This window comes from Sceloporus occidentalis, unplaced genomic scaffold, assembly GCF_023333645.1.
Source record: "Sceloporus occidentalis isolate IW3139 unplaced genomic scaffold, rSceOcc1.0.p SCAF_1, whole genome shotgun sequence".
Classification (NCBI taxonomy): Eukaryota; Metazoa; Chordata; class Lepidosauria; order Squamata; family Phrynosomatidae; genus Sceloporus; species Sceloporus occidentalis.
Genome location: NW_028316981.1, coordinates 69547115 through 69572019, shown reverse-complemented (window position 1 = coordinate 69572019; position 24905 = coordinate 69547115). Strand labels below are relative to the sequence as shown.

At 40.8% G+C, this 24905-nt stretch overlaps 2 protein-coding genes and 3 non-coding genes across 16 annotated transcripts in view; 4 read left to right on the top strand and 1 right to left on the bottom strand.

The window, feature by feature from the left end:
• Positions 1 to 9021, bottom strand: part of PBRM1 (polybromo 1) — a 77598-nt gene extending 68577 nt beyond the window's left edge. For 3 of the 12 annotated variants that reach the window (XM_089524217.1, XM_089524234.1, XM_089524252.1), the window contains exon 1: positions 1353 to 1406. In XM_089524217.1, the coding sequence (XP_089380343.1) occupies positions 1353 to 1391 (39 nt within the window). In that variant the 5' untranslated portion in view covers positions 1392 to 1406. Of the gene's footprint in view, positions 1 to 1352; positions 1505 to 8920 lie in introns of those variants that run through there. The other 9 variants (XM_089524189.1, XM_089524262.1, XM_089524198.1 and 6 more) reach the window with 7 other exon arrangements.
• A 256-nt stretch (positions 9022 to 9277) lies between these two features.
• Positions 9278 to 23411, top strand: GNL3 (G protein nucleolar 3). The gene is made up of 15 exons (XM_089524133.1): positions 9278 to 9357; positions 11197 to 11255; positions 13003 to 13140; positions 13679 to 13789; positions 14558 to 14641; positions 15202 to 15337; positions 15938 to 16041; positions 16637 to 16778; positions 17407 to 17494; positions 18095 to 18269; positions 19552 to 19694; positions 20671 to 20807; positions 21645 to 21844; positions 22190 to 22271; positions 22370 to 23411. Exons 1-15 carry the CDS (start codon positions 9345 to 9347, stop codon positions 22441 to 22443), a joined length of 1686 nt encoding a protein of 561 aa, XP_089380259.1. The 5' UTR covers positions 9278 to 9344; the 3' UTR covers positions 22444 to 23411.
• LOC149321554 (small nucleolar RNA SNORD19) lies at positions 15722 to 15798 on the top strand. The gene has a single exon (XR_016279599.1). It is a non-coding gene; the product is annotated as a small nucleolar RNA SNORD19 (small nucleolar RNA).
• On the top strand, positions 16998 to 17069 carry LOC149321553 (small nucleolar RNA SNORD19). The gene has a single exon (XR_016279600.1). It is a non-coding gene; the product is annotated as a small nucleolar RNA SNORD19 (small nucleolar RNA).
• LOC149321552 (small nucleolar RNA SNORD19) lies at positions 19277 to 19349 on the top strand. The gene has a single exon (XR_016279601.1). It is a non-coding gene; the product is annotated as a small nucleolar RNA SNORD19 (small nucleolar RNA).
• Positions 23412 to 24905: the final 1494 nt, after the last annotated feature.

Below are 24905 nucleotides of genomic sequence, written 5' to 3'. Positions count from 1 at the left end.
CTGTCAATCAACTGTTAAAGTTAAAATATTTTAATTCAAACAGTCACTGTTGTTCCAGTAAGGTTAGAAAATAGTCATAATAGCCAGACTTTAGAGAGAGAGAGAGAGAGTGTGTGTGTGTGTGTGTGTATGTGAATAATCAATTTTAAAAAACAGGAATGCTTTTTGTAAGTCATATGGTTAAACCAACCAACCCTGGCATGTTGTGAAATACAGAAAATGAAGGTGCTGTTTCAAGTAGTAAAATACATCTAAATATTTCTCAATGAAAGATGCCTCAGCAAAGCAAGCCTAAATAACACATAACTCCTATCTAAAGATATTTAGTTGTTCATAGGCGTCTCATAATCACCTTGTATTATTGATTTCAACAGAACTTAAGTATCACTGACTCTCTCTGGAGACCATTATGTCAAGAAAGCATGCATTTGTCTATGCTGTATATGGACATTCCACAGAAAATCATATCAAACTGAAGTTTCCTGAAGTGTATTTGTGTTGCCCAACCATCTTAAAATATTAATTTAGAAATAAACTACTGTGATTTTATGCTGAAACCAATGTTTAAAGGGCTCCTCAATTTAAACTTTTGGGTTTTTCTCAAACACTTTAAAAAACTGATTAACACTGAAACAAAAATGAAGAGATTACAGCTGAAACTGAAGGAACCTTCTCCAAGTTTAAACAGAACATAAGCTGCTATTTAACTATTTTTATTGTCACCTAATTACACGAAGGGTCTGTGCAGACCAGCCATTAAGGCCGACCTGAAGGCAGTCTCAAGGCGTGGTATCCATACGATGCACACCCCCACTCTGTCCTCATGGCAGCATGATGCCGCATGCTGCTCCACACAGTGCACAGCATCAAGGTGCACCTCTGGCGCTATGTTTACACAACGCAGTGCCAAAGGAGCACCTTAAAGCCTTGGCACTGCAGGTATTGCACCATTTTCAGGGTGCAAAAAGGAGCTGTTGCCGCAGCGCTGATCTGGGGAAGATGGAAGCGGCTACAGGCCGCCCCTTCAGGGGTGATATGCACAGCCCCTAAGTAGAAAATGCATATAGAACTAATTGACCTAAACTGTACACAAAAGCTGAAGACCTCAGCATATAGAATTGTCTCAAAACAAGTGTAGACTAAAAGAAGAAACTGGCACAGTGAAATTAAACCAAAGATTGGGTTGGAATGTCTGCATTTAATATTCAGAGAACTGGATTAATTAAGAACTCATGAATGAGATAAATGAAGAAGCATGGGCTGTTAAGCTAAATATAAAACAAACAGCTGAGATGTGTGGAAGAGAGGGACAAAACAGCACACACACATTATCTGTAAATTACCAGATTTACCAGAGTACAACCAGCACCACGAAAAGCCAGTCTCCTCATTATGTCTGATAGGCAAGTAAAGAAATTGAGAAAAGGCAAATCCTTAAAGCACCAAGTCAGCAGTAGTATTAGTACAGCCAAAACTGAAAGAGAAGACAACAAAAGGAAAGAAAAACACGGGAACAAAGGGAAGAACAGGTAAATCAAGGAATTTGGAAGAAACAATCTACTGCAAAACAGTAAAAAAGAAAAGAAAAGCAGGAACAGCGATACTAGGTTAAATGACATTCCACAAAAAAACAAAAACAAAAAAAAACACTTCAAAATAATTATCTAAATCCAACATCAGTCCCATCTAGAGCAGACCCACTGAAATGAATGGGATTGGTTAGTCTCCTGAATCTCACTGGTTGCAATGGGACTATGCTGGGTAGGACTAATGCTAGGTTTAAAGCACATTCTTTGAAAGTGTAAGCAAAGGGTGCAATAATACTATTACTATTTATTCAACAGCAGACTCTTGATTTACATTGGACAGGAAAAGCATTCATTACATTTATATAATTCTAAGAAAAAATCCATTAGCCATTTAGTATATAGAGTTCACAGTTTAAAATAGCTTAAATACAAGTTACTGATTGACAATTAAAGTGTACCAACAAAGAATACACTTGTCCCTCCACATTTATGGCGTTGACTTTTGTGGATCTGATTATTCACGGATTTCATTAATATGTTCTCTCTAGGAATATCTAGGTCCTCAAGCACAACTCTATGGTCAACTTTAATCAAAGGCCGCACTGAAGGACGTATGAGATTCCTAGAGAGAACACTCCACTAGGCATTTGTAGCTCTTCCAGTACAATTCTATGGTCGACGTCTAACAGATATTGACCACAGAGTGGCACTAGAGGACCTAGAGATTCCTAGAGAGGTGTGCTCTCAGGTAAAAAGAATAGTGTTTTTGTTATTTGCCTTTTCTCCACATTCACTGGGGTCCGGGGCCCCTAATCCCAGAGAATGTGGAGGGACAAGTGCAGTTCAAAGTTTTCATAAATAGCAAAGGCTGGTCAATGTCCACATCATTGAGAAAATACATTAAAGTTTAAACATACGATCAACAGCCATACTTAGAAAACCAGCAAATTAATTAAGCAAGCATATATAATCTTCTTATCATCTACATACAGCTGCTGAGAGTGTTTTTAATGCTTCTTAAATATGTAGTTAGCACACAATGCTCTTTTTAAAAAAAGTTTATATTTGATTTAAGAAGAGCAGTAAATTCCCTGAGTCAATGAAGTTGACTCCATGTGAAGTAATGGACTGGAGAATGACCAAAAATAATAACAACAATAATAAATTTAAATAAAACTAAAATTAAAAATGCAGGCAAGATAGAGGTACTGATTCTTTAGACTTAAAATTAAAATGATCTGGGAAGGGTGGGTTTCATCTGTTTATGTCACACCTTCAAAGTGTTGTCAAAGTATTTGGGGATACCCTTGTTTTTCCAAACAGTAACCTGAATTACAGTTGGCCCTTCCTTTATGTGGGGGATCTGTTCTGGACCCCGCCGCGTAAGAGAAATTCCGTGTAAAGTCAAGCCCCTTTAGAAACAATGGGGCTCGTTCCCGCAGCACGCACCTGGCGTGCCCCATTGTTTCTTCCGGGGCGTGGGAGAAGCCTTTCCAGCATGGCTCCCAGAGTATGCTGGAAGCCGCATATGACATGGGCACATTGTAGTTTCTACTATTATTTAGAGATCAAGCAGACGGGCATGAAGGAGTGATCTCCGGCTGCTCCAGCCATGATCGTTCTAGGACCACAGCAACCAGACAGCCCACTCCTGAAGTGGGCCGCCGCCACAATCCCAAATGGGCCACCTCAGAGCGGCTTCTAGCCACTTTGGGGCTGTGCATCCTCAAAACCCACATCCTTGAAGCGGTCGGAAGCTACTCTATTTGGCCCATCTGTTTTGGGCCTAAGTGTACTGCCATGTATGTCTACTAAGACATATAGCCTCAATGAGTTCAATGGAACTTACTCCTAGATTCATTAGTACAGGACCAGAGCAGGGGTGGCAGCCAAGAAGGCCTAGGGGGTTAGCACGCCAGGAGTTCAAGGAGAGTTGTTTCTCTTCACCTACTCCTACCCCCCAATCACAATTTTTGCCCCTAAACACCCTGTGATGGTATGGAGAGCATTTTCACCATGCTTCGGTGTCTTCCTGGGCCTTTGTTAAACAAACAAACAACAACAACAGACATTGTTTGCTGTTCACTTCCTGCTTCAAAAAAGGCCTCTACTGGGCCTAAATCAGCATAGGGGGATGCAAACTATGGTGGAAATGTATCCCATGCTTCCAGAAGACGTTTTGGGGCAAAACATTTTTTTAAAAAACCAACTGTAATTTGTGACCTCTCAATGTGGTGGAAATACCCTCCACACCTCCTAGAGTGCATTTGGGGGCAACCTTTGGGGGTTCCTGGGGTTCACAAGAATGGCCCCGGAGGCGATCTGTGGTCTGCAGGCAGGCAGCAATGTTCCCACCTCTGGACTAGAGCTTGATTCTCTAATAAAGGGATCCTGTTTCTGTTTCTCTAGTGAAAGGTTGAGGAATCATGGGGCCTTTCTGTTGTTCTGGGCTGCAGGCCCCAGCAGCCCTTGTTAACATAGCCAGTTGCAAGGGACACTAGGAACTGCAGTCCAACGACATCTGCAGGACTGCATCATACTCAACCCTGCTCTAGCTGGTAATTTTGTGAGCCTACAGCTTCATGGCAATAAGCATATTTTTACTGTTATCCATGCATCAGTAATCTGAAGAACGAATTCTTACAATATTGTCTAGGTGTGGCTTCCTGTGGACCTCCCTCAGCCACTTGCCAAATAACCCTCCCTCCTATCTGCTTCTATATTCTGCATGTAGCATATTTAAGGTCAATTTTCTGCAGGGGAAATGGTGCAGGGAGATGCTTCCAAGGACATGGAGAATCTGAAGGTCGGAATTGAGACACCTTAAAAGAAATACTTATTTTTTTGCCTAATAATCTAATAGGAACCTGTTGTTGTGTGCCTCCAAGTCATTTCCCACTTACAGCCACCATAAGGCAAACCTATCATAGGGTTTTCCTGGAAAGGTTTGTTCAGAGGAGGTGTGCCATTGGCTTCCCCTGAGGAGGCTGAGAGCATGTGACTTGTCCCAGGTCAGCCAGTGGGATTTCATGGCCACCACGCTGGGAATCGAACCCTGGCCTCCAGAGTCCCAGTCCAATGCTCAAACCCCTAGACCACGCTGCATCTTAGGAACGTGTATCTAATCTCTATAACAGCTTGCCTCCAAACATATCTTGGACTAATTTTTTTGCACAAAACTAAATACCTTTTGTGTTTAAATACGCTCTTTTTGGTTTTAATAGCCTTCACCGTATATACATCCAATGACTGTGAATTTAAAAAATAACAACTGGCCTTTTTGTTTGCAAGATTGAATGTTGTACATCCCTCAAATGTGACCAGGGACTTTGTAGACCCCATTTTTGAATCGTGTGTGTCACTGTGATCAAGCTCCAGATGTTCTCCATCATATTGTATTGCTTTGTCCATTGTATATAATTCTGAGGAAAATTGCTTAGAAGGTTGTTGGAAATGAATATCTGTTTGGATGGGTTATCAGTGGAATACCTATTTGAAGATCCTAAGATGGGATCCTTAGGTGGAAGTGACCATGTTCTCCTGGAGTTTGTTATACAGTGGAAAGGAGAAGCCAGGCATAGCCAGACACGCATCCTAGACTTTAGGAGAGCGGATTTCAGTAAACTTAGAGAAATATTGGGGGTGATCCCATGGTCAGGATTACTAAAGGAGAAGGGAGTTCAAGATGGATGGGAGTTTCTCAAAAGGGAGATACTGAAGGCACAAATTAAAACAGTTCCAGTGAGAAAGAAAAATGGGAGGTGTTGCGAGAACCCAGGATGGATGACAAAGGAACTTTCAGCTCAGCTAAATTTTAAAAGGAACATGTATAAGAAATGGAAAAATAGGGAAATCACCAAAGAGGAATTCAAACAAATAGCTAGCAAGTGTAGAGATAAGGTCAGAAAAGCTGAAGCACAGAATGAACTCAGGCTTGCTAGAGAGGTTAAGAACAACAAAAAGGGCTTTTTTTGGATAGGTCCGCAGCAAAAGGAAGAAGAAGGAAACGATAGGGCCACTGCGTGGAGAAGATGGCAAAATGCTAACAGAAGACAGAGAAAAGGCAGAATTACTCAACACTTTCTTTGCCTCAGTCTTTTCAGAAAAGGCAAAGGGTGCTCAACCTGAGGATAATGGAGCAAAGGACAGAATAGGGGAATTTCAGCACAGAATAAGTAAAGAGATAGTACAGGAATACCTGTTTAACCTAAATGAATTTAAGTCTCCAGGACCAGATGAACTACATCCAAGAGTATTAAAAGAACTGGCAAATGTAATATCGGAGCCATTGACAATAATCTTTGAAAACTCCTGGAGAACAGGAGAAGTCCCAGCAGACTGGAGGAGGGCAAACGTTGTCCCTATCTTCAAAAAGGGGAAGAAAGAGGATCCCAACAATTATCGTCCAGTTAGTCTGACATCAATACCAGGAAAGATTCTAGAGCAGATCATTAAACAGAGAGTCTGTGAACATCTAGAAAGCAATGCCATAATCACAAAAAGTCAACATGGGTTTCAGAGAAACAAGTCATGCCAGACTAACCCGATCTCTTTTTCTGATAAAATTACCAGCTTGGTAGATGAAGGGAATGCTGTGGATATAGTATATCTTGATTTCAGTAAGGCCTTTGACAAAGTTCCCCATGACATTCTTGCAAACAAGCTTGTAAAATGTGGGCTAGACAAGGCGACTGTTACATGGATTTGTAATTGGTTGACCGGCCGAATGCAAAGAGTGCTCAACAATGGCACCTTTTCACCCTGGAGGGAAGTGACCAGTGAGGTCCCACAGGGCTCTGTCCTGGGCCTAGTACTGTTCAACATCTTTATTAATGACTTGGAGGAAAAAATTGGGGGAATACCTATCAAATTTGCAGATGACACCAAATTAGGAGGAATAGCTAATACTCCAGAGGACAGGATCAAAATTCAAAATGACCTGAATAGACTAGAAAGCTGGGCCAAAGCTAACAAAATGAACTTCAACAGGGAGAAATGTAAGGTACTGCATTTAGGGTGAAAAAATGAAATGCACAGATATAGGATGGGGAACACCTGGCTTAAGGAGACAACATGTGAAAGGGATGTAGGAGTCCAAGTAGACCACAAATTGAACATGAGTCAACAGTGCGATGTGGCAGCTAACAAGGCCAATGCGATTTTAGGCTGCATCAATAGAAGTATAGTGTCTAGATCCAGGGAAGTAATAGTGCCACTATATTCTGCTCTGGTCAGGCCCCACCTGGAATATTGTGTCCAGTTCTGGGCGCCACAATTCAAAAAGGACATTGAGAAACTGGAGCGTGTCCAAAGGAGGACAACTAAAATGGTGAAGGGTCTGGAAACCATGTCCTATGAGGAACAACTCAGGGAGCTGGGGATGTTTAGCCTGGAGAAAAGAAGGTTAAGAGGTGATATGATAGCCCTGTTTAGATATTTGAAAGGATGTCACGTTGAAGAGGGAGCAAGCTTGTTTTCTGCTGCTCCAGTGAACAGGACCAGGAACAATGGATCCAAGCTGCAGGAAAAGAGATTCCACCTGAACATTAAGAGGAACTTCCTGACAGTAAGGGCTGTTCGACAGTGGAATGCACTTCCTCGGAGGGTGATGGAGTCTCCCTCCTTGGAAGTCTTCAAACGGAGGCTGGATGGCCATCTGTCGGGGGTGCTTTGATCTGGATTTCCTGCATGGCAGGGGGTTGGACTGGATGGCCCTTGTGGTCTCTTCCAACTCTATGATTGTATGATCAGAAGCCGTGTATTACCAGGCCAATGGCCAATTTTCTGGTGGAGGCAACAAGATAATGGCTTAAATTTTAATAATGACCCTGAAGTTTTATTGTAAATGTATGTTGTTGTTGTATGCCTAATAAAGGTTGACTAAAAGAAACAGAACAACTGGTATGCTGACTCTTGTTTTACATTAAGAGAATTGCTTGTTTCAAGAGTTAAATATCATTGTTATACTGTATAATGCTTTTTGTACTTGAAATGATAAAGTGGCCAATATATTTCAAAATAATGAATAAATATATCAGAGCTTTGAGTGCCTTTTCTATTTACAGCTCCCAGAATCCATATTGGTGACAAAATCAGTATTTGGAGCAAAATCTTATTTCAGAGCTTGAAAATGTTATTTTTTTTTAAAAAAACCCTCTAATTTTTAATTTTTCCAAGCTTTCAAATAAGAAAGTCAAGGCTCCCTATTACTCATTTTATTAACACACTGAAATACAGATCTAGATGTTATTACAAAACCTGAATCAACACATTCATATGAGCAACCAAAACCCTTTTACGCTACATGTAGAACAAATGTCACTTCTATGAATCCTACAAGAAACCCAGCAACTGTTATGGCTCCTTCTACGCAGCAGAAATAACACACTTTGGCAGTGCTTTAATGGCCATAACTTGATACTATGGAATTCTGGGATCCGTAGCTTTGTGAGGTGAGCCATGAAAGTTAAAGCGGTGTCAAACTGCATTATTTCTGCAGTGCAGATGGCGCCTATGTAGCAGGGGATATAGGGACATTTCTCCTAAAACACTTGCTATTGATCATTATTTGATTCTGACTGAAAATATCTACAATTATTGCTAGAAATTAAACTGCTCAGGAGATAGGATGTAATTTGCTGAGAACTTGACAATGGACTATCACTTTGTTGTTGTTGTTGTTGTTGTTGTGTGCCTTCAAGTTGTTTCCAACTTATGGTGGCCTAAGGCAACCCAATCACAGGGGTTTCTTGGCACGTTTTGGCAGCAGGGCTTTGCTACTGCTATCCTCTGAGGCTGAGAAAGTGTGACTTCCCCAAGGCTTCTCAGTGGGTTTGTTGTGACACCAGAGAGCTCTCTCCCAGAATACTACAACTCCCAGAATTCCATAGCATTTCAGCCATGGCAGTTAAAGTGGTGTCAAACTGGATTATTTCTGCAGTGTGGGTCTAAGGAATTTCAGGCCCAAAGACTGGGGCTGCATCCACACTGTGCAGAAACAATCCAGTTTGACACCTCTTTTTATGTGTGGCTCAGTGCTGGGGAATCCTGGGAATTGTAGTTTATTGTGTGGCACCAGAGCGCTCTCTCTCTCTCTCTCTCTCTGGCAGAGGTTGCATCCACACTGGAAGGATAACCCGGTTTGGTACCGCTTTAACTTGTTGTCGGAGTCTTTGCTATGGAATTCTGGGAGTTTGATGTGGGGCCCAGAGCGGAGCGGAGCTCCGCTCTGGGCCCCACAACAAACTCCAACTCCCAGAATTCCATAGCCTTCAGCCAGCCAGAGTTAAAGCGGCCCCAAAGCGGGTTATCTCCCCAGTGTGGATGCAGCTGCAGACACAAAGGGATCCCCCTGCGGCCTCCTGCCTGGCCGAGCCTCCTCCTTTCCTTACCCAGCCAGCCCCTCCTCCTCCTCCTCCTCCTGCTGCTGCTGCTGCTGCTGCTGCTCCGAGGGCGATCCTCCGGCTCCTGCAGCCGCGGCCCTTCTCGGCCACCGTCGCCGCCGCAGCCGCAGCCGCCGCGGCCGCCCCTCGCGCTCTCACCGCCGCCGCCACTGTTGCCGCTTACAGGCGACGAGCCCGCCGTCTTCTAGCCGCCGCTGTCGCAAAAGGGAGCCTCGGCCGCCAAGCGAGGCTGTGCGTGCGACAGGGGAGGGGGAGGGAAGGAGAGCGGGCGGGCGAGCGAGCGAGAGGGCGGCGCTTTACGGCAGCGCTCCCTCGAGCGCCTCCTTCCTTCCTTCCTTCCTTCCTTTCTATCCTCATTCCACGTGGAGCAGCCGCAGGAAGAAGAGGAGGGAGCGCAGCAGCAGCCATCGCCATGAAGCGGCCGAGTGAGCAGCCTCCGCGGGGAGAGGGAGGGGAGGGGAGGGGAGGGGAGGGACGGGGTTCCTCTCAGGGAGGGAGGCTTCTAGGGATTCCTAGGGACGCTTTGAGCTGCCGTTCCTTTGCCCCGTCCTCCATTTTCCTCGAAGGCCCTCCATTTTGAGGCAGACTCAGAAGCGTGAATGGACATTCCTGGGAGTCCTTTGGCCCTTCCTCCCTTTTGTTCTCCATTTTGCGACGAAGACCCCCGGGGGGCCCTTCCCAGGCCAGGCTGGGGCCCAAGGAGCCTTCCTCCATGTGGGCCTCTCCTCGGTCGTGAAGGGGGCTGAGGCCCTGAGAGCAGCCTTGGGCCGAGAAGGAGAGACTCCCAGACCCTGGTCCTCCAGGCGCCCTTGCCACTCTGCCACATGACCGCACTATACTCTTATAGCGCTTCTATCCCACTTCGACTGCTCTGGCTGCCTCCTGTTGCATCCTGGGATCTGTAGTTCAGTGAGGCCCAAGACCTCTCTGGCTGAGGAGTCTAAAGGCCCCTCCTTAAACTGCAAATCCCAGAATGCAGCAGCAGGAGGCAGCATCCAGAGCAGCACTGTAAGAGTCTAGTGCAGGAATCTGGTTAGATTTCAACTCCCAGAAGCCCCAGGCAGATCGGCCAACAGCCAGGAATCCTGGGAGCTGAAGTCCAAACCCCCTACAATCATAAGAGTTGGGATCTCTTTTCCTGGAGCTTGCATCCATTGTGACATCATGTCCTGTTCTCTGGAGCAGCAGAAAACAAGATTGCTCCCTCCTCAGTGTGACACCCCTTCAAGTCAGAGGATGCATCTACACTCTAGAAATGACACTGCTTTTAAGCGCTGTAGCTCTGTCCTTTGGGATCCCAGGATCTGTAGTTTTACGAGGTCCTTAGCCTTGGGTGCGTCTACCCTGTAGGAACAATGCTGTGTGATCCCAGCCGTAAGTGCTGTAGGCCCACCCTATAGAGATCCTGGGATCTGTAGTTTTTAGTGGCTTTTAGCCTTGGGTACATCTGGGTAGGATTAATGCAGTTTGACACAATTAGCTCCACCTATGAAACCCTGGGGTTTGCAGTTTTACAAGGCCTTTCGCCTTCTCTGACAGAGTGTGGATGCCTCACCAAACTACAAATCCCATGGTTCTGTAGGATGGAGCCATGGAAGTTAAAGTCGTGTCAAAGTGCATTATTTCTACAGTGTAGCTGCACCTGGAACAAGGATTTCCAGGCAACAATTTTTAACTGTCGGTTGTATGGTTTCCAGACTCTGCTCTTGCTTAATCAGACACTTGTGGCTGTGAACCTATACTTGTCCACAAGCATCCCAGTAAACTCACTGGGATTTAATATCTGAGTAAATTTGTACAAGCAAGGCTGCAAACCCAAATGTAGATATCAGAAGGCTTAGTGGATTCTCTGGAGCTTATGTTTGTGAACACATATTTAGGTTTGGTTAAGTTCTATTTGTTATATGCACTGAATTTTTAACTATCCTGTGTCTTCCATGGACAGACCAGGTTTTGGACCATGGACTATGTTTTGGAGGAGTAGGTTGTGACAGGTCGTTTAACTTGTTACAGGCACTGTCTGCAATTGATTTAACCCAGGGGTAGGCAACCTTTTTGAGCCAGGGGCCGGGTTGCTGTCCCTGAGACAACTAGGGGGGCCAAACTCAAAATGGCGCCCGGAGCGGCGCGGAAGCTGCGGCGGGGGTGGCAATCGGCGGCAGGACCAGGCTGAGGCCGGTCCCGAGGCCTCACCGGGCCGGATCCGGCCCATGGGCCTTAGGTTGCCAACCCCTGGTTTAACCGTTAATTTTACTGTTTTTCAGAGCTGAAGAAAGCCAGTAAGCGCATGACCTGTCACAAACGTTATAAAATACAGAAAAAGGTAGATATGACCTGTTGCATTAATTACTGTTTCTCTGAATGGGAGGAAGGGGAAATTAAAGAAATGTTAAAGTCATCAAAAAAGTCTTTGTGAAAATTTGGGAGAAGAAAATGGAAATTTGAGGTAAGATAAACATCTCCAAGTCAACATGCAAAATTGATTTTCTTAACAAACTAAAATGTATTTTACTGCTATAGCAACACAAAAAGTTTCCTTTATAACTTAGTTAGGATACAAAATTGTACTGTTTTGAATATTGATGAAATTTTAAAACAGAAAATCCTTAATTTTATAAAAGCAAAATTGCAAATATACTATATTATATTGCCCCAAGTTCTCATTATACTCTATACGAGTTAGACTTAGAAATAAAATCACAGGAAGAATTAAACCATACAGATATAAGATGCCATTGGTATTTGTATAGACGTTATTTAAAGAGAGGTATAAAATGGACATAAAACAAGACAGAATACAAACTAAAAAATCAGGATGGGATAAAATAGCAAAGTCAGGAAATAAACATGATTTCAGAATGATAAAAGTTATTATTACCATGGGATATGGAAGAGGAGATAATCAAGAACAGCATGATTAAATGGACACAAAAATAGGGCATAATATAAAATACCATCAGTGGGGGAAAATATGGAATCAGAATGAAATATAGTAAGTGCCTAGACTTGAGAGAACAATTACAAAATGATATATACGTGGCATTTGTTGCCACGAAGAATTGCTCAAATATACAAAGGTACTAAAACTAATTGCTGGAATTGCTCCCATATAGTATATTCGTATTACCGCCTATGGTGGACATGTCCCAAAGCAAAAAAATATTTGGATGGAAGTTCATAATATAATAACGAAAGATCTTCAAATAGATACAGCCTTTCCACTGACGTTTTTCTATTGGGAATAACTGAGGAAGCAATAGAAAACCAGCACGGGAAATAGTTACTTGAAAAAACACTGGAAAGACACCATTATTAGTAGTTAAAGAAATACTTAACAAATAGATTGGCACAATTATATATTTGATTTAGAGGAACTAATTAAATCTATATATTTAAAACCCAATTGGAGACTTAAGTAGAATTATACAAATCTATACATATATAAGATAGATCATGTATAAGGAACACGGTGGAATCGATGAAGGGAAGTTAAAATATTTATGTTATATGTCTTTTATAATGTATTGGATGGATGTGATGTTAGTCTGGTATTGTATGTCTTTGTTAATATATGTTGCAGACTGAATGATGCAATAAAATATAACTGAAAAAATATTTAGGAGTTGCAAAGTAGCATTTTTTATATGAAGGCAAAACCACTTCTGAGTAAGAAAACACTTATGAAAAATTCATGGGGTTGCCATATGTCAAGAGGCACACATACACATGGTTGAATTTGCTCAAGCATGTCCGTGGTATGCTCCTTTCTTGAAAATGATAGCATCTGTTAGATTCAGAAATCCATCTTGGATTAAATTCTTGCATATGTATGGCAAGATAATTCACATGTTCCTGGTTTTTTGAGTCAGTAAAATCATGTCATGAAAAGGAGTTTTCTGATTCTGAACCATAAAACCTGAGTTTTTGTTTCCCGGTATTTCCCAGAGTTTCTGGTTTTTCTACTTAAAATTAATTGAAAAGTTGTCCTCATAAAGAAACTGTGACATTTTATGCTGAGAGTTGCCAGGAAAGCAATTTTATTAGCAACAGTGTGTTGTTATTGATTATAGGTACGAGAACACAAGAGAAAACTCAGGAAGGAAGCCAAGAAGCGTGGGCACAAAAAGCCAAAGAAAGATCTAGGAATTCCCAATGCTGCGCCTTTTAAAGAAGAGGTTCTTCGAGAAGCTGAGCAAAGGAAGCAAAGGGTAAAACAGATGGCTCCACATTATGTTGTTATGGAAATTCCATTCACTATTGAATCCCATTTGCTATCAGTGGTTGTGCTAGCAACTGTCTAGAAAGTATGGCTTACTTAAACTTAAAAAATTTAATTAATAAGTTGAATGAGTTTTGGGTTGAATAGTAAAATCTGATGAATGTGGACTGAGTTTTGCATTTTTTTTCTGTTGCAGCATCAGTGCAACAGTCATTAAGTATTTGTAAGCATGTCGTTTATGCTCCCTTACAACTTCTGTGTTTCATGTTTCCCAGGTATGATGAAATTCTCTCTTTTACTTCTAACGCCATCAGATATTTTCTCCTCCATTTTTCATAGTTTGTAGCATTACCACTGACTGGCTACATGCTTTATTTTTCTTGGTTCCCATTGTGGTGTGCCAACAATACATAATACTGCAGTAAAATTCTGAGTAATTAGTTGCAGCTGGTGCCTTGCTAAGTGTGGAAAGAAATCCTTTCTGTGTATAATTGTGTATGTGTGGTTTTTTCCCCCGGTGTGAACAGCGTGAAGAACTGAAGCAAAAGCAAAAACTTGATCGGCAGAAGGAGCTAGAAAAGAAACGTAAACAAGAAAAAAATAAAAAGGATGCTTGTGAAATAAAACCTGGTGAAAAGGTATGCATTCAGAGACTGCATTTCAGGCAGAAACTGAGATGATAAAACAAAGGTGTTCCATTAAGTTGTAAAATCTTGTTATTTTTGGTATAGTGGCATTAGAGCTCATACATCTGTACTAGGCGGGGTGTCTGCAGTTCTCCTCATTTTCAGGTTAACACCTGGGTTTCCCTAGTGAGCCAGTAATAAACAAAGTATTCAGTTTGGATGTTCATCCACAACTTCTCATTCTACACACTTCAGGATACAACAGGGCATAGTAACTCAGAGCCTACACTGGCCAGTGTAATGCTCCACCTGTGTCCTCTCCCTGTCCCAGTTGATATCAAACCCTGGGAATGGCCCCTGTTGCTGCTTATTGGTGGGGAGGAGAAGAAATGAGTGGCAGTTCAGATGAGGAATAAGCAGCTGGCTTCAGCTCTGAGGGAGGAAGAAATGAATCTGCGCTCACAAATTTCCTACTTTAGCTGGTATACATGAAGTCAGCATGCTCCATCCCTGCTTTGCATTATCTTGCCTCAAGGGGTTAACCTGTCAGTGGTGCTTCCTTTATTTCTCCCCAAAATAGCTAGTTTGCTTTCATCATAAACATGTATGGTTTTGGATAACAACCAATAATTTTAAAAAAATTTTCATTTTAATAACTGACATGTTATTGGACTAAAAATGATTCTACACAATAGTTACTTGGATAATTTTTTGCTACTTCTATCATTTTGGTTATAAGTTCCTAGTTTCTGAATTTTATTATATCCTTATCTAATTTAGAAATCAACCAAAAAACAAAAAACAAAGTCAAACCAGCAGGTTGCTAAAAATTCAAAGAAATCCTTTTGCCAAGAACTTAAAAAGGTAAGAATACTTAGCCTTCTTTTTCTGAGGTCTGATACTTGTTTCCCTTTGGTACATAGTACATAGATAGCTTTTTAGATGCAAGCATGGTATTGTATACATTTGAGGTGTGCAGCCTTTTTAAAATTCAAATGGTTGTTTATTATATAATTTTTGTTGATTATAACTTGGATTTTACATAGGTTTCCCAGTTGGGTCCCATCTGAGAAAACTACCCATGCTTTATTTCTGCTGTAATGTATAATATTTCATTGGGTCTCAGTATTCCCCTGTTTTTAACTGAGCGCAACTTGTGTTGAAAATTGTGATATCTGTCTCTTTTCACCACAGCAGAAAATGGTTGCCAGTTTTATATGTTGTAGAAAATGGTAAAAGTCATGCTTTGCAAGTGATACTAGACTGAGCTGTGCTGGAAAGTGTGTCCTTTTAATAAGTGCATTACTGTTATCCAAAATGATTGTCACATCAAAATAACAGTGTAGATTTTATGATTGTAGAAGCACATTTGTATGAATTTAAATCAGTAGTCTGAAATATGCATCTTCCCTGTTATTTTCCAGGTGATTGAGGCTTCTGATATAGTGTTGGAAGTCTTGGATGCTAGAGATCCTTTAGGCTGTAGATGCCCCCAAGTGGAACAACTTATTATTCAGACAGATGGAAAGAAGAAACTACTGTTGCTTTTAAATAAAATTGGTAATTTTTTAAACTTTATAGATACTTAACAGTTCTATTAATAGACTCTGGAACCCAAGTATTTATTGCCTCTATAAAAACACACAAAGGCTAGAGCTACATATAGCTGAATTGAATGGTGGTCTGTGTGTGTTTACTTTGGTGGAAGCCATGTTGTGTTCAGTAACTTTAAGTGTTCAAAAGTGTTCAGGTCTTCTGTAGAAGTTCTTGCTTAGAAATACATTAATTACAAAACAATGATACTTAGTTTCAAGTTAATGAGTGTTGGGATTGAGATGCCGTTGATAAGATTTCACTAGAACTTGCTTGTCTCATACTCAAGCACAAAAGTCTTAACTAAACTGTAGATTACATTGTAAATGCTGATCATTTTCTAGTGAAGGTGAGCTATGAGGAAAATGCAAGAACATACTGACATGCCTCTGAAGACTGTCAGATCCAACTCTGAGCTCACAGTTCCCTGCAGTAAGAAATTGTTTCTGGGTGGGTTTTTTTTAACCTTTAATGGTAGTTTTATTGCAGAAGTAGTGCTTTTATTTTATGAAATATTGACATCATCACCACAATGTGAACAACAGCTAATTTCTATTTTTCCCCCAGATCTGGTACCCAAAGAGAACTTGGAGAAATGGCTGATTTACTTGAATAAGGAATTTCCAACTGTTGCTTTTAAATCTGCAATTCAGCTAAAAGATAAAACTGTGGTAAAGGCATCCTGTCATCTCGTATTTATTTGTCTGTCTGGCCTCTTCCTGTATATATACCTAGTTGAGAACTATCACCAATCATATTTCTGAAATGTGTGGAGTAACCCTGTATTTATACAGGTAGATTAATATTATAGAGCTCCTTAGTAATGCCAAACATGTCAACCAGTCAATCAGCATTTACAGTTTAATCTACAGTTTAGTTAAGACCTTTGTGCTTGAGTATGAGACAAGTACTCAGCAAGTATAAGCGAAGATGGAATGGAATTATTATACAGTAGGCCCGCCTGAATATCCATATTCTCATCCTTTATTTTTACTGCCTGCAGATTGCCACACCCCATATCCAGTGGTGGTGACATGAATGTGCATATGCTGAAACGTGAGCTTTCACACTGACATTTAATAACATGCAGTGCGATAGTCCATGTATTTTTGCATGGGGGGCACTGTACAAGAAAAAACTGGGGTGAAAGTACTTGTTCAATTGCTGCATGAGCTCAGCATGTAACTTGAATTCTGTTAAGTCACGTTTACTTGTAGAATTCATATTCATTGATACAGCTTTTAAAATCTTAATTTAAATTTGCAGCGAGAAAAAAAACACACCAAAAGACATAATGCCTATACTGAGTTAACAAGAGGAAGCTTGTGCTTTGGAAGTGAATGCCTTCTAAAACTACTTCAAGAGCATAGTACAACTAAAGAGAAAGCTATACAAGTTGGTGTGGTAGGTAAGTACACACTCTTCTCTGTGCCAACGCTCGCTTGATTTTTATACATGCTTGACAGCTGTAACTCATTTTCATCAGCAGTGTGGTATCACATATTTAACAGTCCCCTGTTTAATCTAAAGCCTCAATTTAAGTTTTAATGGCACTGCTAGGGTGTCAGCCTGAAACACCTGGATCCTTTAGGTGTGGGTGATATATATCCTGTTGTATTACTGAAGTGAGAAATGAGGATACACATTTTTGTCTTATTATTGTGAAGACTTCAGATCCAACTCTGATCTCACTTTGTGGACAGTGTTTAAAAAAGTAGAGCTAATATTCAAAACACACATGTTAAAATATTTTTAAACAAGTTGTTGCCAAAAAAAATTGAGATAGCAGCGTCATACTGACTGCTTTGCATCCTCGTAATATTGCAAGGGGCAGGCAAAGGAAGAAAAGAGGGGATTGAATTTATAGCATAACCTTCCTCGCCTTTCCTCATCTTCCTGGTATGTAATATAAGGAAGATGTCATTCATTCTCCCAGATGTGTTTCCTAAATATTTTCCTGTTCAAAATATTTCCCTTCAGATATTTATATATCAGTTTAACTAATGCATCTTTATTCTTTTGTGTTTGTATCACAGGCTTCCCTAATGTGGGAAAAAGCAGTATAATCAATAGCTTGAAAGAAATGCGTGCCTGCAACGTGGGACCAGATAGAGGCCTCACTAAGTTAGTTTGCTTTTATGAAACAATATGTTTAATTACTTGCCTTTCCTCTAGTTTTACCTCCCCCTTCTGTAAAACTGTACAGTCATCTAATTTTTGGTGTTCTAATCTTTGTTTTTAGATAAAATGGATGCATTTCAGCAGTATACATTAGGGAGATGTATTATGAAGTTGTTTTATAGCACCTGTAATATTTAAGAATCATTCCCATAGCATATCCAGTTTGTATTGCTAATGAAAAATATTGAAAATAATATTCCTTAAAAAGTGGGAGGAGGGTGATATCCCTTGATTGAAGGTTGTCAAAGGAAAAGTACTGCTAGTTGTGAAACATAGGTTTAAGTGTACTTGGTCTCACTTTTTTATAGAAGAAAAAGTAAAGCGCATCAGTGACATGGAGACTACAGCTCAGGTATCCCAATGCCTACCAGGATTATAGTTTCAATTATACTGTCAATGACAGTCTTGCAGTTGACTTGCTGGGTCATCTCTACTTAGTCAACCTGGACATCTTGTTTCTTTATGATATGCTTATTGACCCAATAAGTACTTTGTGGTGATGGGTGAATGCCTGCTTTTCATTATATTTATGTTTTCTTGAAGATATATGCAAATCGTTCACATTGACAAAAATATCAAGATGTTAGATAGTCCATGTATTATCGCAGCACCTTCCAACTCGGCTCTTGTGCTGGCACTGAGAAGTACTACAGACTATGATGGTGAAAACTTAGTTAATTCCATCGATGCTATTCTGAAGCACTGCAGCAAGCAGCAGGTAAAACTAATTTGTAGATGCTAATACATTTTTGGCCTCTGGTGTATTAAATTTTGCTGTCTAGTCAGCTCTGGGCAGCAGCCCAAATAAAATGCTGTTGCCATGACCAGTTATCTAACCTATATACTTGTGTATAAGTAAAAAAAATGGCCTAAAAAAACTGAGTTGACTTACCCATGGGTCAGTGTAAATACTGTACATTAACTCTTATCAAAAAAGGAACCATCCTCTTCTCTGAGTAGAGTGGCAAAAGGTGAGAGCTTAGTCTATTCCAGAAGAACCTAAAAGAAGCTCTGACCTCGTGGCTGTCACCAGCCTTTCTGAATGCCTGAATGGGAAAATGGCAGCAGCGAAAACTCATTGGTTGTTCCTCTCAAAGGAGTGCTGAGACACTAAAAGGGTACAGTGCTTCTTTTAGGTTCTCCTGGGAAGGACTAAGCCCTCACCTTTTGCTATTCTACTCAGGGAAGAGGGCTCCAGCAATGAATAATCCGGCTTTTAGAATTTGAATGAGACATTTGTGTATGCTTTTCTGGATTAAAATCAGGCAAAGTTACCACATTAAAATTAAAGGCTGTAAACACTGCTAATGTAGTCACAATTTTCTTTGCTTAGTCTTTACATACTTTTTGACAGGTGCGCACCTAGGGTCGCCTCTCCCCACATCATAGTCATGATTTACCATAGTTCCCTCCCCATCCATCCACCTTTAGGGTGAACACAAATGGTTATGCCTGCCAGAATTTTGTAAGTTATTTGGTATCATTTTCCTCTGTTTCCTCCTTTACATCCTTTTTCACATATCCCTAGGTTTTATCTTCAACTTATCCGTGAGTCATATCAAAATTTTGTTCCTTTACTTATATATGAGGTCAGCTTATACACAAGTATATACGGTAGTTCATGGAATTGAAATCTGTCTTTAAGTTACACAAGTAAATGCAGCATTTTTATCTGTCTTGTCATTAAACTGAATGGATTTGTGCTTGTTGCCATATTAACAAAGTGAGAAATGAGGATACATGTCATGTCTTAATGTTCAATGAAGACATCAGATCCAACTCTGATCTTGCTCTGTGCTTAATGGTGCTTTCAAAGGATTTCTGCTCGAACTCTGATTTTTGTCATCGCAGAACAATAATGGCTCCAGATATGTAAACTAGAATAAAAGCATGCTTTTCTTTTTGTAGAAGGCCCTGGACTAGAAAAGTACAAATTTATTTACCAGGACATCTGAGAATCTGATACTCTTTCTTTGAGGTTTTGCTCTTTTCGTTCCCAGATAATGCTACACTACAACATGCCAGATTACAGAAACACTTTGGAATTTTTAACTCTACTTGCTCGGAAGAGGGGAATGCTCAAAAAGGGTGGTCTTGCTGACACAGAGAGTGCAGCTAAATTATTTCTCTCTGATTGGACAGGGTAAGTACTTATTTAACTTTATTTACCATTTGCTTGGAATGAAGTAGACCACATTGCGGCTAAGGAAGAGAAACTGTTGAAGGAACCAAGTGAACAATATTAGGCAGCTATTTTATGAAACAAGGAGGCAGAGGGGTGGCAAGCAATTTAATACCGTATTTTCCGGCATATAAGACGACCCCCAACTTTTCTAGTTAAAATATAGAGTTTGGGATATACTCACCGTATAAGACTACCCCTCTTCCAACGCACACCAAATAAAAATTTAAAAAACATCAAATTTGATTTCAAAATGGTACTTTTAATTCAAATGCTTATGACATGCAGGTACTTAGCAGGAAAACTTGTATACACAGACTGCTTGGATTGGTCAGCTCTCCCTGCCTGCCCAGCCCTCCCTGTCTCTAAGACTATCAGAGCGGTAGCGCAAACACGGCTCTTTTTTTCCATACCCTGGGCGTCCCGGACGCCTGCAGCTTGCTCCGCCCTTCACTTACACCTTCCTGGTGAGGCGCCCCCTCACCTTGTCATTGGGACCGCGTTAAGACACTTCTTTCCACAAATCCTTGTGAGTGAATTTTCTTCTACTGTGCTTGTACAATAAGACAACACCCAGCGTATAAGACAACCCCCAACTTTTGATAAGATTTTTCTGGGTTAAAAAGTAGTCTTATACTCCAGAAAATACAGTATATGTAAATTGAATGAGTGGATATAATTCATGAACAAATAGCACATCTCATTGATTTAAACCATTGATTTAACTGGTTTAAAATCAGAGTTAAGATTCTAATCCAAAACACTTCTGTTCTCAACTATTTTGGATAAGGGAGACAACCTGTAGTTAATATCACCAAGCCCAAAAACTGGAAGACATGAGCTGTGTTAAAATATATCTGGATGATTTGTGTGTGTGTGTTCTCATTTGAGAATGAGGATCGTGAGACCATTGTAAGCAATACTCGTTCCTTTCTAGAGCTAGAGTTAGTTACCACTCACAACCACCTGCAGCATGGAACCTGCCGCCTCACCTTTCCGAGCAAACTGTTGTAGCAGCACAGCAGGAATTTAAGGTTCATGATTTGGAAGAAGATAACAGAAGTACCATAAAAGGTAAAGTTTACATACATAAGAACTCTTCAGTATAAGATGGGGACGGGACTTGTGGCCCTTCAGGGGGTTGAGTTGCAGTGGGCTTCTACTTAACAAGTTTACAGTGGTGGCCTGTGTTTGAAAATATCTGTCTCAGAGCCATTGTGTATAAGCACAGTACTTTTATTAAATATTCCTGGGCATAACGTATGGACAGTGGGTTGCATCGTGGACAGGATATTGATCTATTTCCTCCATACCCTTGCAAAGCCCTATGCCACCCAAATCTATTCCTGAGTATTGGGGAAAGCCTTGGACAGTTGTGTATGTGTGTGTATATAATACTGGGGGCTGTAGAGGGAGTGGGGACTTGATGAAGGCTATCAGCTCTTGTCTTTATTAGAGAGAACTTCCTCACAGTAAGAGCTATTCAACAGGGAAACATATTCAACAGAATATGATAGAGTCTTTTTTGGAGGCTGAATGGCCATCTGTTGGGGGTGTTTTGATTGTGTGTTCCTGGATGGCAGGGGATTGGACTGGATGGCCCTTGAGGTCTCTTCCAGCTCTGATTCTATTATCTTCTTCCACTAGGAGCATTCCAAGCAAAACACTTGAGTTCCTAATTTCCCCTGAGTAAAAAAAAAAGCTTGTTCAAAGCCATTTTAAAATTGTTTCATAAATGTTTTTGGCCAATGAAAAGCTAGCAAACAACATTTGTTTTTGTTTTTTTATTTATTTATATACCACTATTCCAAAGATCATGCGGTGAACAGCAAGTAAGCTAATTAGCAAGTAAACATTGACAAACTTAGTGATTCTGTTCATCTTAATCGGTTCATGAACATTTTTCTACAGCTAGCAAATACCCAAATCCAGCAAGCAGTATTGTCTTTCAGTCTTCTGGCTTCACGGTTGGCATAACAGATGACGGAGAACTGCCAGAAGAGGTATTAGAACCAGATAACATAGAAGAAAATGAAGATGAAGATGAGGACTTCATGGAAGGAGAAGATGAGGGGGGTGAAAGAGAAAGTGATACTGAAGACATTGAAGAGGTAAATCAGTGAACCTGAGAAACCAAGAGTTAGACCAAGTCAGTGGTCATGACATAATATGTTATGGATTCTCAGCAAAGAGAGAAAAAGGGAGGACTTTCAGACCTGTATTGTTGTCCTACCATAGATTCATACTAAGTTGGACAATCACATCATTCAGTGTTTAATTCTCTTATAAAGCAAAAGTAATTATCAACCATATTGTGGGTTTTTTATGAGTTGCTAAATATGCAAATTATTTATTGGAAAGAATGCACATGTATTAGTCTTTCCTCTCCCCCCAATTTTGTACAATAGCACTGCCATGTTGGCATCTTGAAATTATTCTCTTTTTTGTTTTTTAAGGGAAGTGATAAAATAATGAGTGGCAGAACCACAGCTGAAGAGCTGGAAACAAAGAATGCAAACTTGGGTGAACTGTCTACAGGTACTAATAAACTTATGAATTTCATCAAGATTTAATTCAACCTTCTTAAATAGACCAAGTGATTTATGTTAGTCTGACATTCTCCTTTTCTTTTCAAGGTAAACAAGTTGACATAGACAAGTTGACTGCTGAACAGGATGATGCATATGATTTCAATACGGATTATATATAAAGAAAATACCTGAAGTTTCTGAGTGTTCTTTAGCTTTCAGAGATCTAACGAGGACCCCGTAGAGACTGAATTCCTATAGAGAGACTCCCCCCCCCCCCCCCCAGTTACTAAACAACTGGCACATGTAAATATTGTACACAATGGTGAATACAGAAGAGTTACCTAGAAGCAAATAATTGTAAATTATATTGAAAAAGAGTAACATACTGTTGTCTTAGCCGCACCTGTTCTGTAAAAATAAATTAAAACAAAGAGTAGTAAGACATTTATCTGTCATCTTTCGGCCGTTGAGGGAGAGAACAGGCTGGCCCAGCGTCATCAGGGGCTAGCCTGAAGACTGAGTGCCCTCCCTCCATAACTCATCTTTCGGCCGTTGAGGGAGAGAACAGGCTGGCCCAGCGTCATCAGGGGCTAGCCTGAAGACTGAGTGCCCTCCCTCCATAACTGTCATCTTTCGGCCGTTGAGGGAGAGAACAGGCTGGCCCAGCGTCATCAGAGGCTAGCCTGAAGACTGAGTGCCCTCCCTCCATAACTGTCATCTTTCAGCCATTGAGGGAAAGAACAGGCTGGCCCAGCGTCATCAGGGGCTAGCCTGAAGACTGAGTGCCCTCCCTCCATAACTCATCTTTCGGCCGTTGAGGGAGAGAACAGGCTGGCCCAGCATCATCAGGGGCTAGCCTGAAGATACAGTGTATCTTAATTGTAGATTTTTCTTGTACTGTTTTATAATTTTCTTGTACACCGCTATGATCTATTTGGAATAGCGGTTTATAAATAAAACATATTATTATTAGTATTAGTATTATTTCCAAAGGGTTTTTCATTGATGCATATCAAGGAGGAAATCATGCACCACTTGATGTTGCTTGGACTCACACTTCCAGGGTTCCTCACCATTGGCTTTGTTGCCTACTGCTGATGAGACTTGGAGTCCAATGTTATGTGAAGGAGCACATGCCTCCCCCCCCCCCCCCCCCAATAAACAATAATGATTGAGGCAACCATTCAAAGTGTGAGCTTTGGTATTCCTGTGCCTGGATGGCAACCTGCAAATAAGATGTTCTGAAGCTCTTCTAAACTAAGCTGATGAGAGTTGCAATCTAACCACTTGTACGCGGTCACAAATTACTCACCCCTGGTTTTAATCCAGCCTAAAGCTTTTTATAGATGAAATGGTTCAGTCTATGGGAGGTATCTAATCCAGTTAGGAGGGAGACTCCACTGGCAGAATGAAGAATGTCACTACAGTGACTTGTATTTTACCTGGAGGGGCCCCCAGAGTGCTCCTCCAAGTTAAAAAAAATGGATATAACCCATTATGTGTTAGTGTTAAGCTGGATTTAGTTACTCTGTTTACTAAGCATTCCCCTTCATCTGTGTTTCCAGAGAATATCTTTTTTCCATTATCAGTTGAACCCATACTTGTACAAGAAGCAAAACCTTTTAGAAGAAACTAGACTTGGGCGTCAGCAAGTTACCTCTATTGGACAAAACTCACTTTAGTGATGCATTTGTAATTGTTAAAACTGCCTGTGAAAGCTAAGATTTGGTCATTTAATCTGCAGGTAAATCAGGTGTCAAACAGAATGGTTTAATTAATGCTGTTTATACAACTCATTTCTGAATTCTGACTAAGTGTTACCCAAATTGCTGGCATCCGGGAAGGATTCCCACAATTAATCTAGTATTACAGGAATTGTAGTATTGGCTCAAATGAGATGTAGTTTGGCTGGGGCAACAGTCATAGGATAGCAGCCCTACTATACCATGTCTGAATCACACAGGACTCCAGGGACAAATTCAAATAGATTTTTGTATTTTTTATTAAGGGAATTAACACAAGCACACATACACTCATGCATACATAGAAGAGCTAGGGAAACAAAGGCGAGAGTGGTGAATAGATCTGAGGCCTTGCTAATAGTGATACTTGCCAACTATGAGGCTTGCTTCCAACTGAAGGAATAGGAATGGGCTCAGTAGTCACCTGGAAATGTGGTGGCAGTGCTGGTTACTGAGGGAATCTAGATGCAAACTAGCAGCATAGAGGCCTGCTTGCAAACTAAACCCAGGGAACTGCTATTTTACTACTTGCATATATAGCCAGAATTGTGTCTTGGCAGAAACCAAGGCTTGAAAGGATTAGCAGTTATAAATTATAAATCAGGCAGAGTAAAATGAAAATGTATATACAGGTCAAAGGAAAATGAAAAGCTCCATGACCATCACAGGGTGTGTTTAGGGCCAGTAGCAGCATGTTCCATGGCCATGCCCTTGCCTGGCTTCCAACTGAAATTATGAATCACTTGAAAAAATTTTTAAGCAAGCCTTGATAGTGAAACAAATCTGATTCATTCCAAAAGTTAACTATTAACGATGACTAGTTCTAAAACAATTTGAGCTTGGATTACATGTTGACTAAACATAGGCAAAATAACTCACTTTTGGTCAGAACCTTTGTT

Bases quoted from the DNA above. Each gene is read 5' to 3' on its own strand.
- GNL3 (XM_089524133.1), top strand. The intron at 13,790-14,557 runs GTATGCATTCAG...TATCTAATTTAG, and splicing joins AAATAAAACCTGGTGAAAAG to AAATCAACCAAAAAACAAAA. The intron at 15,338-15,937 runs GTAATTTTTTAA...TTTTTCCCCCAG, and splicing joins GTTGCTTTTAAATAAAATTG to ATCTGGTACCCAAAGAGAAC.